Here is a 13,428-nt window from a genome sequence, read left to right as displayed (position 1 = left end):
TTTGCCGTCTCCGTAGAAACTGCAGCGCTCTCTGTCTGCGTGTCAGAAGTGAAGTCCAGACCAGGTTGACCACATTAGCTCAGTTACAGCCGCCGTCGCTGCAGTGTGTCAGAGATGAGTTCCTGTTCACACCCGCTATTAATATCAGCCTCGTCTGATCTAATCGCCAGTAGACGTGTGTCCACTCACTTCGGCCACCTTCATCGAGCCCAAATAAGGTGAATAAGACGGTGACTAGTTTAGTCCACAGAGACCAAAACGCATCCGCTCCGTTTATTCACAGTCAAATTTGAGGCTTTGTGTTTTAGCTTCAGGCCTCATGTCGTTTCAATAAAACCGCTTGATGGACACATTAACGTTGGAAAAGAGGAACTCCGCCTACTTTCCACAAAGTTCCAGCATAATTAAGTGGTTCAGATGTAAACTTAGAGGTTCAGAGCAGGTTCTCCTGACCGAGTCAGAGCTGTTCACAGTGGTGGTGATAGGAACCAGACGTCCCTCTAAAAGCTCCTACAGAAAGTTCCTACATGAACTGGTTCTGAATTCACTGCCTGATGACTGAGACGCTGTTTTATGAGAGTTTAGAGAACTCCGACTTTCTCCTCCTACATTCTGAGAAATCTGTCGTTCCTTTTGGTTTCTGTGTGTATAAAAACGTAACATGTCAAAACGAAAGAAGCGCAAAGCCAGAGCACCAATCAGGGCCCAGCGGTCACTTTGTTTAGAGCTGGTTTTGACCTGTTGGTCAGACCGACCCAGTGCAGCACGCGGTTCAACGTCAGCGCAGCAGCGTAAAACTTTGGGAGAGTCTGTTCAACATAAATGATGAACTAACCTAACTTTGTGTAAATAGAGCTCAATATAGAAATATGTCCACATATGCAGTCGAGACTGACGCGGCTTTTTTCTGAATTTCTACAAACACCATTTCATTTTATAGTAAATGAGTTTGGGCTGGTTTATGTTTATGAACAGACGCCTACAGATCAACATAGTAAAGGAGCTCATCTGTGATCCTGAGTTTAAAGCCAGTTTTTATTCAACTTAAACTTGGAACTAAGTTGTAAATAAATCTGAAACTGAAACTTTGCTTGTGTGTAAAAAGTGATTTCAGAGCCACTCGGTTCTCCCTGATGGAAACTGTTTACCTTCAGTGTTTTGTGCTTCTGATCATTTTAATAGACGTCAGCGTCACTAATTAATGACGTTCTATTAAAAGACTGGTTTACCAAGAGAGACGCTGGAGGACTTTCACCTGAAATGAGTTCATGAAGCCAGTCTGGTTATAAAAATGATAACAGGACATCAGAGCCAGAATTACTCTTTTAGTACTTTTACTTTATACTTAAGTACATTTGAAGGGAAATACTTTAGTACTTTTACTCAAGTGGAGGTCTAAAGGGAGGAGCTTCTACTTCTACTGGGTTAGTAAGATCACCTAATTAATTTGATTAAAAGAAGTCATATGATCTTATATAACTCTTACAGCATCCTTGGAGCGAGAGATATTTGGTATATCCACTCGGTTTAGGATGATTTCGCTGGATAAGACGGTGTTTTTGCCGTGTGTTGAGTAGAAAGGCTCAGTGTGTGCTGGTTATCTGAGGACACACTGACCCTCAGATCTGAAGACTGGTCTGTAGTCGTGTCTCTGGCCGTTGTGGACGCTGATGGGCTCTGATTTACAGCGTGTCATCGTCTTTTCTCCTGCAGGCCTTCGGAAACGCGAAAACGGCCTACAACAACAACTCCAGCCGCTTCGGGAAGTTTATCCAGGTGAACTTTTTGGAGGGCGGCGTCGTCAGAGGGTGAGTCGGCTCTAAAGCTCCTACATCCTTCACATGAGTGAGTGATGTTCCTGCGGCTGATCCGCTCAGAAACGGAGAGAACGAGAACGTCTCTCACGCCCCTAAAGCCATAGAACAGTGGAACGTCCGGAACAGCCCGAACACAGACGATCCGCCGAGATCAGCACTAGAGCTACGAGGCCGATTCTCACTCTTACAAACGATCTTCTTCAAGGGTTCTTTACCAAAGAAAATGGTTCTATATGGAACCATGAACACACCATTTTTGGTGCCATATAGAATATAGAACCCTTTTCAAATAGGTTCTATATAAAACCATCTACAGTACATCCCCATCCATCTGAAGAGCTCTTTCATGGTGCGAAGAACCCTTTAAATGTTCTTAACTTCTTTCAGTGTTCATGGTTCTATATAGAATATAGCTGTTTTTGAAAAGGGTTCTATACAGCACCAGAAAGGGTTCTTCCATTGTCACAATGTCAAGCCTGTAAAAATAGAAGAACCCTTATCAGGACCATTTACAGCATGTTCTCCATCAGACTGAAGAACCCTTTCATAACGCAAAGAACCCTTTAATCACGGAAAGGGTTCTTTGAGTGTTCATAGTTCTCTGTAGAACCATTTGCATTGTGAAATGGTGCTTCAGACTGATGGAGAATATGTTGCAGATGGTTCTATATAGGAAAGGGTTCTATATAGCACCCAAAAAGTGTTCTGTTATATTTACGAAGTCAAGCTTGTCACAGTAGAAGAACCCTTTTTGGTGCTATATAGAACCTTCTTGAAAAGGGTTCTGTATGACACCTTGAAAAGCGTTCTTTATTTATGTTTCTATTTAAGCCTTTCATTATGCAAAGAACCCTTTAGTCATGCAAAGGGTTCTTTTCAGTGTTCATGGTTCTATATAGAACATATCTGTTGTTGAAAAGGGCCCCAAAAAGGGTTCTTCTGTTGTGACAGTGACTTCAGAGCAACAATGAATGTAAAACATTTTTACATATTTGCGTATTAAAACTAGTGTTTGTGTGATGTCGGCCCTTTAGCGTCTGTCATGACTGTAAGTAAATGAAAGGGGGGACGGTGGGGGTGTGTGTGTGTGTGGGGGGGGGGGGTTGAGGGGGTCTCTGACGTTTGCACAGCGCTGTGTCTCAGCCCCGTCGCTCCAGTGCTGAAGCCAAAGGACACAGGCGTGTCGTGTCGTCTGTCGTCGACGGCTTACAGACCTCAAGGTTGAGCCCGCGTCACGATGCCACCCCCTCCACCCCCTCCACCCCCTCCACCCGGCCTGCCGTCAGATCGAGTGAGTGAAGCGGAGCGGCAGACGTTTCCGCCCCTCGCCCTGCTCTGAAATCCTGCCCCTCCGCTCCGCTCCTGCGCTCTGCCTGTGAGAAATTGCTTATTAATTTTGATTATTTGGTGAGGCGTCCCTCTCATGATGCAGTCACTGAAGCTCGAGTTCAGACTCGGCCCTCGCCCTGAGCTGTCTTTACACTCACCTGGGTTATGATCGGTCATGGAGGTTCTGGGAAATGCTTGATGATGATGATGATGATGATGATGATGATGAATCTGTTTGACTTTCAGAGCTACTATAGAGAAGTACCTGCTGGAGAAGTGTCGCCTGGTGTCGAGGAAGAGCTGCGAGAGGTAACCGACTCATCGCCGCGTTCACGGTGTCCGCTCCCCACTCGCTGACGGAGCTTAATCTAACGTACCTTCTCAAAAAACACGTTAGGTTCTGCAGTGAAGACAGCGGTTCTACACATCAGAGAACCCTTTGCATGCTTAAGTGGTTCTCTGCATGTTGAAATTGGCCTTCAGACTGATGGAGAATGGCATGTTTACGCTGTTACCTGAACAGTAAACAGGTGTTTACGCTGTTACCTGAACAGTAAACAGGTGTTTACGCTGTGATCTGAACAGTAAACGGGTGTTTACGCTGTGACCTGAACAGTAAACGGGTGTTTACGCTGTGACCTGAACAGTAAACAGGTGTTTACGCTGTTACCTGAACAGTAAACAGGTGTTTACGCTGTTACCTGAACAGTAAATAGGTGTTTACGCTGTTACCTGAACAGTAAACAGGTGTTTACGCTGTTACATGAACAGTAAACAGGTGTTTACGCTGCTATGATCTGAACAGTAAACAGGTGTTTACGCTGTTACCTGAACAGTAAACAGGTGTTTACGCTGTTACCTGAACAGTAAACAGGTGTTTACGCTGTTACCTGAACAGTAAACAGGTGTTTACGCTGCTATGATCTGAACAGTAAACAGGTGTTTACGCTGTTACCTGAACAGTAAACAGGTGTTTACGCTGTGATCTGAACAGTAAACGGGTGTTTACGCTGTGACCTGAACAGTAAACGGGTGTTTACGCTGTGACCTGAACAGTAAACGGGTGTTTACGCTGTTACCTGAACAGTAAACAGGTGTTTACGCTGTTACCTGAACAGTAAACAGGTGTTTACGCTGCTATGATCTGAACAGTAAACAGGTGTTTACGCTGTTACCTGAACAGTAAATAGGTGTTTACGCTGTTACCTGAACAGTAAACAGGTGTTTACGCTGTTACCTGAACAGTAAACAGGTGTTTACGCTGCTATGATCTGAACAGTAAACAGGTGTTTACGCTGTTACCTGAACAGTAAACAGGTGTTTACGCTGTTACCTGAACAGTAAACAGGTGTTTACGCTGTGATCTGAACAGTAAACGGGTGTTTACGCTGTGACCTGAAAAGTAAACGGGTGTTTACGCTGTGACCTGAACAGTAAACAGGTGTTTACGCTGTTACCTGAACAGTAAACAGGTGTTTACGCTGTTACCTGAACAGTAAACAGGTGTTTACGCTGCTATGATCTGAACAGTAAACAGGTGTTTACGCTGTTACCTGAACAGTAAATAGGTGTTTACGCTGTTACCTGAACAGTAAACAGGTGTTTACGCTGTTACCTGAACAGTAAACAGGTGTTTACGCTGCTATGATCTGAACAGTAAACAGGTGTTTACGCTGTTACCTGAACAGTAAACAGGTGTTTACGCTGTTACCTGAACAGTAAACAGGTGTTTACGCTGTGATCTGAACAGTAAACAGGTGTTTACGCTGTTACCTGAACAGTAAACAGGTGTTTACGCTGTTACCTGAACAGTAAACAGGTGTTTACGCTGCTATGATCTGAACAGTAAACAGGTGTTTACGCTGTTACCTGAACAGTAAACAGGTGTTTACACTGTGACCTGAACAGTAAACAGGTGTTTACGCTGTGATCTGAACAGTAAACAGGTGTTTACGCTGCTATGATCTGAACAGTAAACAGGTGTTTACGCTGTTACCTGAACAGTAAACAGGTGTTTACACTGTGACCTGAACAGTAAACAGGTGTTTACGCTGTGATCTGAACAGTAAACAGGTGTTTACGCTGCTATGATATGATCAGTGTTAGAATCTGCTGTATGTTTTGAAATCGTCTCAGGACGTTTTCATCCCATCTCATCTGTGATTAATGCCTGGTGTGTGTTTCTGCAGGAACTACCACGTCTTCTACTACCTGCTGGTTGGAGCGTCTGATGAAGAGCGAGAGGAGTTCAAGCTGCAGGAGCCAGAAGATTATCACTACCTCAGACAGGTGGACTAATATCTCCTATTCTAGTGTATAGGAGTGTTTATTGAGGTTGTTGATGGACTGATATCTCCTATTCTAGTGTATAGGAGTGTTTATTGAGGTTATTATGGACTAATATCTCCTATTCTAGTGTATAGGAGTGGTTATTGAGGTTTTTATGGACTAATATCTCCTATTCTAGTGTATAGGAGTGTTTATTGAGGTTATTATGGACTAATATCTCCTATTCTAGTGTATAGGAGTGTTTATTGAGGTTATTATGGACTAATATCTCCTATTCTAGTGTATAGGAGTGTTTATTGAGGGTATTATGGACTAATATCTCCTATTCTAGTGTATAGGAGTGTTTATTGAGGTTATTATGGACTAATATCTCCTATTCTAGTGTATAGGAGTGTTTATTGAGGGTATTATGGACTAATATCTCCTATTCTAGTGTATAGGAGTGTTTATTGAGGGTATTATGGACTAATATCTCCTATTCTAGTGTATAGGAGTGTTTATTGAGGTTGTTGAAGGACTAATATCTCCTATTCTAGTGTATAGGAGTGTTTATTGAGGGTATTATGGACTAATATCTCCTATTCTAGTGTATAGGAGTGTTTATTGAGGTTCTTGAAGGACTAATATCTCCTATTCTAGTGTATAGGAGTGTTTATTGAGGGTATTATGGACTAATATCTCCTATTCTAGTGTATAGGAGTGTTTATTGAGGGTATTATGGACTAATATCTCCTATTCTAGTGTATAGGAGTGTTTATTGAGGGTATTATGGACTAATATCTCCTATTCTAGTGTATAGGAGTGTTTATTGAGGTTGTTGAAGGACTAATATCTCCTATTCTAGTGTATAGGAGTGTTTATTGAGGTTATTATGGACTAATATCTCCTATTCTAGTGTATAGGAGTGTTTAGTGAGGGTGTTTATGGACTAATATCTCCTATTCTAGTGTATAGGAGTGTTTATTGAGGTTATTATGGACTAATATCTCCTATTCTAGTGTATAGGAGTGTTTAGTGAGGGTGTTTATGGACTAATATCTCCTATTCTAGTGTATAGCAGTGTTTATTGAGGTTATTATGGACTAATATATCCTATTCATGTGTATAGGAGTGTTTAGTGAGGTTGTTGATGGACTAATATCTCCTATTCTAGTGTAAAGGAGTGTTTATTGAGGTTATTATGGACTAATATCTCCTATTCTAGTGTATAGGAGTGTTTATTGAGGTTGTTGAAGGACTAATATCTCCTATTCTAGTGTATAGGAGTGTTTAGTTAGGGTGTTTATGGACTAATATCTCCTATTCTAGTGTATAGCAGTGTTTATTGAGGTTATTATGGACTAATATATCCTATTCATGTGTATAGGAGTGTTTATTGAGGTTGTTGATGGACTAATATCTCCTATTCTAGTGTATAGGAGTGTTTATTGGTGTTGTTGATGGACTAATATCTCCTATTCTAGTGTATAGGAGTGTTTATTGAGGTTATTATGGACTAATATCTCCTATTCTAGTGTATAGGAGTGTTTATTGAGGTTGTTGAAGGACTAATATCTCCTATTCTAGTGTATAGGAGTGTTTAGTGAGGGTGTTTATGGACTAATATCTCCTATTCTAGTGTATAGGAGTGTTTAGTGAGGGTGTTTATGGACTAATATCTCCTATTCTAGTGTATAGGAGTGTTTATTGAGGTTATTATGGACTAATATCTCCTATTCATGTGTATAGGAGTGTTTATTGAGGTTGTTGATGGACTAATATCTCCTATTCTAGTGTATAGGAGTGTTTATTGGTGTTGTTGATGGACTAATATGTCCTATTCTAGTGTATAGGAGTGTTTATTGAGGTTATTATGGACTAATATCTCCTATTCTAGTGTATAGGAGTGTTTATTGAGGGTATTATGGACTAATATCTCCTATTCTAGTGTATAGGAGTGTTTATTGAGGGTATTATGGACTAATATCTCCTATTCTAGTGTATAGGAGTGTTTATTGAGGTTGTTGAAGGACTAATATCTCCTATTCTAGTGTATAGGAGTGTTTATTGAGGTTATTATGGACTAATATCTCCTATTCTAGTGTATAGGAGTGTTTAGTGAGGGTGTTTATGGACTAATATCTCCTATTCTAGTGTATAGGAGTGTTTATTGAGGTTATTATGGACTAATATCTCCTATTCTAGTGTATAGGAGTGTTTAGTGAGGGTGTTTATGGACTAATATCTCCTATTCTAGTGTATAGCAGTGTTTATTGAGGTTATTATGGACTAATATATCCTATTCATGTGTATAGGAGTGTTTAGTGAGGTTGTTGATGGACTAATATCTCCTATTCTAGTGTAAAGGAGTGTTTATTGAGGTTATTATGGACTAATATCTCCTATTCTAGTGTATAGGAGTGTTTATTGAGGTTGTTGAAGGACTAATATCTCCTATTCTAGTGTATAGGAGTGTTTATTGGTGTTGTTGATGGACTAATATCTCCTATTCTAGTGTATAGGAGTGTTTATTGAGGTTATTATGGACTAATATCTCCTATTCTAGTGTATAGGAGTGTTTATTGAGGTTGTTGAAGGACTAATATCTCCTATTCTAGTGTATAGGAGTGTTTATTGAGGTTATTATGGACTAATATCTCCTATTCTAGTGTATAGGAGTGTTTAGTGAGGGTGTTTATGGACTAATATCTCCTATTCTAGTGTATAGGAGTGTTTATTGAGGTTATTATGGACTAATATCTCCTATTCTAGTGTATAGGAGTGTTTAGTGAGGGTGTTTATGGACTAATATCTCCTATTCTAGTGTATAGGAGTGTTTAGTGAGGGTGTTTATGGACTAATATCTCCTATTCTAGTGTATAGGAGTGTTTAGTGAGGGTGTTTATGGACTAATATCTCCTATTCTAGTGTATAGGAGTGTTTATTGAGGTTATTATGGACTAATATCTCCTATTCATGTGTATAGGAGTGTTTATTGAGGTTGTTGATGGACTAATATCTCCTATTCTAGTGTATAGGAGTGTTTATTGGTGTTGTTGATGGACTAATATCTCCTATTCTAGTGTATAGGAGTGTTTATTGAGGTTATTATGGACTAATATCTCCTATTCTAGTGTATAGGAGTGTTTATTGAGGTTGTTGAAGGACTAATATCTCCTATTCTAGTGTATAGGAGTGTTTAGTTAGGGTGTTTATGGACTAATATCTCCTATTCTAGTGTATAGCAGTGTTTATTGAGGTTATTATGGACTAATATATCCTATTCATGTGTATAGGAGTGTTTATTGAGGTTGTTGATGGACTAATATCTCCTATTCTAGTGTATAGGAGTGTTTATTGGTGTTGTTGATGGACTAATATCTCCTATTCTAGTGTATAGGAGTGTTTATTGAGGTTATTATGGACTAATATCTCCTATTCTAGTGTATAGGAGTGTTTATTGAGGTTGTTGAAGGACTAATATCTCCTATTCTAGTGTATAGGAGTGTTTATTGGTGTTGTTGATGGACTAATATCTCCTATTCTAGTGTATAGGAGTGTTTATTGAGGTTATTATGGACTAATATCTCCTATTCTAGTTTATAGGAGTGTTTATTGAGGTTGTTGAAGGACTAATATCTCCTATTCTAGTGTATAGGAGTGTTTATTGAGGTTTTTATGGACTAATATCTCCTATTCTAGTGTATAGGAGTTTTTAGTGAGGGTGTTTATGGACTAATATGTCCTATTCTAGTGTGTAGGAGTGTTTATTGAGGTTATTATGGACTAATATCTCCTATTCTAGTGTATAGGAGTGTTTAGTGAGGGTGTTTATGGACTAATATCTCCTATTCTAGTGTATAGGAGTGTTTAGTGAGGGTGTTTATGGACTAATATCTCCTATTCTAGTGTATAGGAGTGTTTATTGAGGTTATTATGGACTAATATCTCCTATTCATGTGTATAGGAGTGTTTATTGAGGTTGTTGATGGACTAATATCTCCTATTCTAGTGTATAGGAGTGTTTATTGGTGTTGTTGATGGACTAATATCTCCTATTCTAGTGTATAGGAGTGTTTATTGAGGTTATTATGGACTAATATCTCCTATTCTAGTGTATAGGAGTGTTTATTGAGGTTGTTGAAGGACTAATATCTCCTATTCTAGTGTATAGGAGTGTTTAGTTAGGGTGTTTATGGACTAATATCTCCTATTCTAGTGTATAGCAGTGTTTATTGAGGTTATTATGGACTAATATATCCTATTCATGTGTATAGGAGTGTTTATTGAGGTTGTTGATGGACTAATATCTCCTATTCTAGTGTATAGGAGTGTTTATTGGTGTTGTTGATGGACTAATATCTCCTATTCTAGTGTATAGGAGTGTTTATTGAGGTTATTATGGACTAATATCTCCTATTCTAGTGTATAGGAGTGTTTATTGGTGTTGTTGATGGACTAATATCTCCTATTCTAGTGTATAGGAGTGTTTATTGAGGTTATTATGGACTAATATCTCCTATTCTAGTGTATATGAGTGTTTATTGAGGTTATTATGGACTAATATCTCCTATTCTAGTGTATAGGAGTGTTTATTGAGGGTATTATGGACTAATATCTCCTATTCTAGTGTATAGGAGTGTTTATTGAGGGTATTATGGACTAATATCTCCTATTCTAGTGTATAGGAGTGTTTAGTGAGGGTGTTGATGGACTAATATCTCCTATTTTAGTGTATAGCAGTGTTTATTGAGGTTATTATGGACTAATATCTCCTATTCTAGTGTATAGGAGTGTTTAGTGAGGGTGTTTATGGACTAATATCTCCTATTCTAGTGTATAGGAGTGTTTATTGAGGTTATTATGGACTAATATCTCCTATTCTAGTGTATAGGAGTGTTTATTGAGGTTGTTGAAGGACTAATATCTCCTATTCTAGTGTATAGGAGTGTTTATTGAGGTTGTTGAAGGACTAATATCTCCTATTCTAGTGTATAGGAGTGTTTATTGAGGTTATTATGGACTAATATCTCCTATTCTAGTGTATAGGAGTGTTTATTGAGGTTATTATGGACTAATATATCCTATTCTAGTGTATAGGAGTGTTTATTGAGGTTATTATGGACTAATATCTCCTATTCTAGTGTATAGGAGTGTTTAGTGAGGGTGTTGATGGACTAATATCTCCTATTCTAGTGTATAGGAGTGTTTATTGAGGTTATTATGGACTAATATCTCCTATTCTAGTGTATAGGAGTGTTTAGTGAGGGTGTTTATGGACTAATATCTCCTATTCTAGTGTATAGGAGTGTTTATTGAGGTTATTATGGACTAATATCTCCTATTCTAGTGTATAGGAGTGTTTATTGAGGTTGTTGAAGGACTAATATCTCCTATTCTAGTGTATAGGAGTGTTTATTGAGGTTGTTGAAGGACTAATATCTCCTATTCTAGTGTATAGGAGTGTTTATTGAGGTTATTATAGACTAATATCTCCTATTCTAGTGTATAGCAGTGTTTATTGAGGTTATTATGGACTAATATATCCTATTCTAGTGTATAGGAGTGTTTATTGAGGTTATTATGGACTAATATCTCCTATTCTAGTGTATAGGAGTGTTTATTGAGGTTGTTGATGGACTAATATCTCCTATTCTAGTGTATAGGAGTGTTTATTGAGGTTATTATGGACTAATATCTCCTATTCTAGTGTATAGGAGTGTTTATTGAGGTTATTATGGACTAATATCTCCTATTCTAGTGTATAGGAGTGTTTATTGAGGTTATTATGGACTAATATCTCCTATTCTAGTGTATAGGAGTGTATATTGAGGTTGTTTATGGACTAATATCTCCTATTCTAGTGTATAGGAGTGTTTATTGAGGTTATTATGGACTAATATCTCCTATTTTAGTGTATAGGAGTGTTTATTGAGGTTATTATGGACTAATATCTCCTATTCTAGTGTATAGGAGTGTTTATTGAGGTTATTATGGACTAATATCTCCTATTCTAGTGTATAGGAGTGTTTATTGGTGTTGTTGATGGACTAATATCTCCTATTCTAGTGTATAGGAGTGTTTATTGAGGTTATTATGGACTAATATCTCCTATTCTAGTGTATAGGAGTGTTTATTGGTGTTGTTGATGGACTAATATCTCCCAGTGAATAGAAACGTATACTGAGGTTTCGTTTCTTCTCTTTTTCTTCAGGATAACCCTCATTTGGAAGATCAAGCTGAAATCCAGTATGAATTTAAGAGGCTTCATCAGGCCATGGAGATGGTGGGCTTTTTGCCTGCCACCAAGAAACAGTGAGTCCAGTGTGTAATTAAACAGAAGGCTGTAGTGTGTCTGAGAGTTGTATTTATCTGAGTCGGTCCGATCTGTGCAGTAACACAAAAATCACAGACGCACTTCATGACAAACTCCTGCCGTATCCAGCACTGAACAACAGCCACTGAAGACATGGTATGGATCTTTCCGGAGGTGTTTGTATAGGTTAGATACAAGACAATCCACTTGCATGAGGAAGAACAAAGTTAACGCTGAAGAACTGGAGCTGAAAAACTGATTAAAAGCTCCAGAGAAAATGAGGCTCCTAACAACCACCTGGAAGAGCTGGTCGACCCCCAGACCTGCCCCCATCAGATAAACAGCACTGAAAGCTTTGATCTCTGAGAGAGAGGAGAAGATCAAGCTGCTTCAGATCTGAAAGCATCCACAGGTGTTTCTGTCCATCCTTCCACTGTGAGAAGACCACTCAGCGCTGTGGGTCTGAAAGGACGTGTAGCTGATCAAGAAGAACCTCACTGAGAAAAGGAGACGGACACACCAAACAAAGAAGCTGGACGATGGACTGACCACCCCAGAGGCCAGACCTCAACACCACTGAATGGGTTTGATCATCAACCAGCTTCTCAGACTGAGCTTTGGAGGCGTGTCTGCAGGTTCTCTGAGGAGCTGGTGTGAATTTTTCGTTTTTTGATGCTGACAGATGAGTAACATGGCTGTTTTGGCTGGAGCTGAGGTATTGATGACGGAGCGTCTCCATCGTTTGTTTGGGTCGTGTTCGTTTTTCTCCGGTTGCTAATCAGGCAGGACAGTTCAGTGGATTTGGTCCAGGCCTGATCTGGTGCCGCCGTGTTTCGTTGTGTCCCCACCTCATTAACTGGCACTCGTCTGACACACATCCATCCATCCATCCATCCATCCATCCATCCATCCATCCTCTAATGGAAATACTGACAAATATCTGTGACCTGCAGTCTGTGTTTGTAAACTCGGAGTTTCAGTCCAGCGTCAGCAGCGCTGGAATTTTCAGGATTCGTTACACAGTGAAAAAAGGGAGAGAAACCATTGAAGATAATGAAATATGTGTATATGTAATAACATTAAATTAGTACGAATAAAAGCTCAGATCACCCCAGCTTCACCCCAAGAACTATATATAGCGCTGTTGTTGGAAGAAAACCTCATATCTCCAAACTAGTAACTTTACAGGAGAAGGAAAAAACTTCCTCTACTTTTAATGGAAGTCAATGGAACCAGAATTATGTCCAAGTCATTTTGGGCCGTTTCTTTTAGTCCATTCGTTCTAAACTGTACATAAAATGTAAACAGCAGCAGGCACTTTCAGATTATGTCAAAAATAAAAATATATATATATCATACAGCTTTGCATTACATGACCATTGCTACATTTAAAATTTATTTGACATGAAATCTGGCACCTTCAGACAGACTGTAACCGGTTTAGTTGAGTTCATTTTTCTCATTTTTATTTCATTGTAATTTTTTTCCACAATTTATTTCATTTCACTTTATTAGAGTAATGAAAATCTTAGTTTGCCTGGTTTCGCCTTTTGTGTTGGAAATGTTGCTAAATGAATTAGTTTAATCCGCTGAATGTTGATTTTATTATGCTGTTCTGCTTCTTAACACATTTTTCCCTTTGATTTAACTTTACTGTTAATTGTGTTGTAGTTCTGCTCGTTTTAGTTCTGAGTAAAT

General features: G+C 38.9%; 1 protein-coding gene across 5 annotated transcripts in view; it reads left to right on the top strand.

Annotated features, from left to right (window-relative positions):
* The window catches only part of myo9b (myosin IXb), an 81,121-nt gene that overhangs the window by 21,375 nt on the left and 46,318 nt on the right, over nucleotides 1-13,428 (top strand). For all 5 annotated transcript variants that reach the window (XM_037531164.1, XM_037531166.1, XM_037531172.1 and 2 more), the window contains exons 3-6: nucleotides 1,714-1,808; nucleotides 3,393-3,455; nucleotides 5,336-5,435; nucleotides 11,629-11,729. In XM_037531164.1, the coding sequence (XP_037387061.1) occupies nucleotides 1,714-1,808; nucleotides 3,393-3,455; nucleotides 5,336-5,435; nucleotides 11,629-11,729 (359 nt within the window). The remainder of the gene's footprint in view (nucleotides 1-1,713; nucleotides 1,809-3,392; nucleotides 3,456-5,335; nucleotides 5,436-11,628; nucleotides 11,730-13,428) is intronic.

The sequence above is a fragment of the Pygocentrus nattereri genome, chromosome 2, assembly GCF_015220715.1.
Source record: "Pygocentrus nattereri isolate fPygNat1 chromosome 2, fPygNat1.pri, whole genome shotgun sequence".
NCBI classification, from domain to species: domain Eukaryota; kingdom Metazoa; phylum Chordata; class Actinopteri; order Characiformes; family Serrasalmidae; genus Pygocentrus; species Pygocentrus nattereri.
This window is presented reverse-complemented; position numbering and strand designations above follow the sequence as displayed.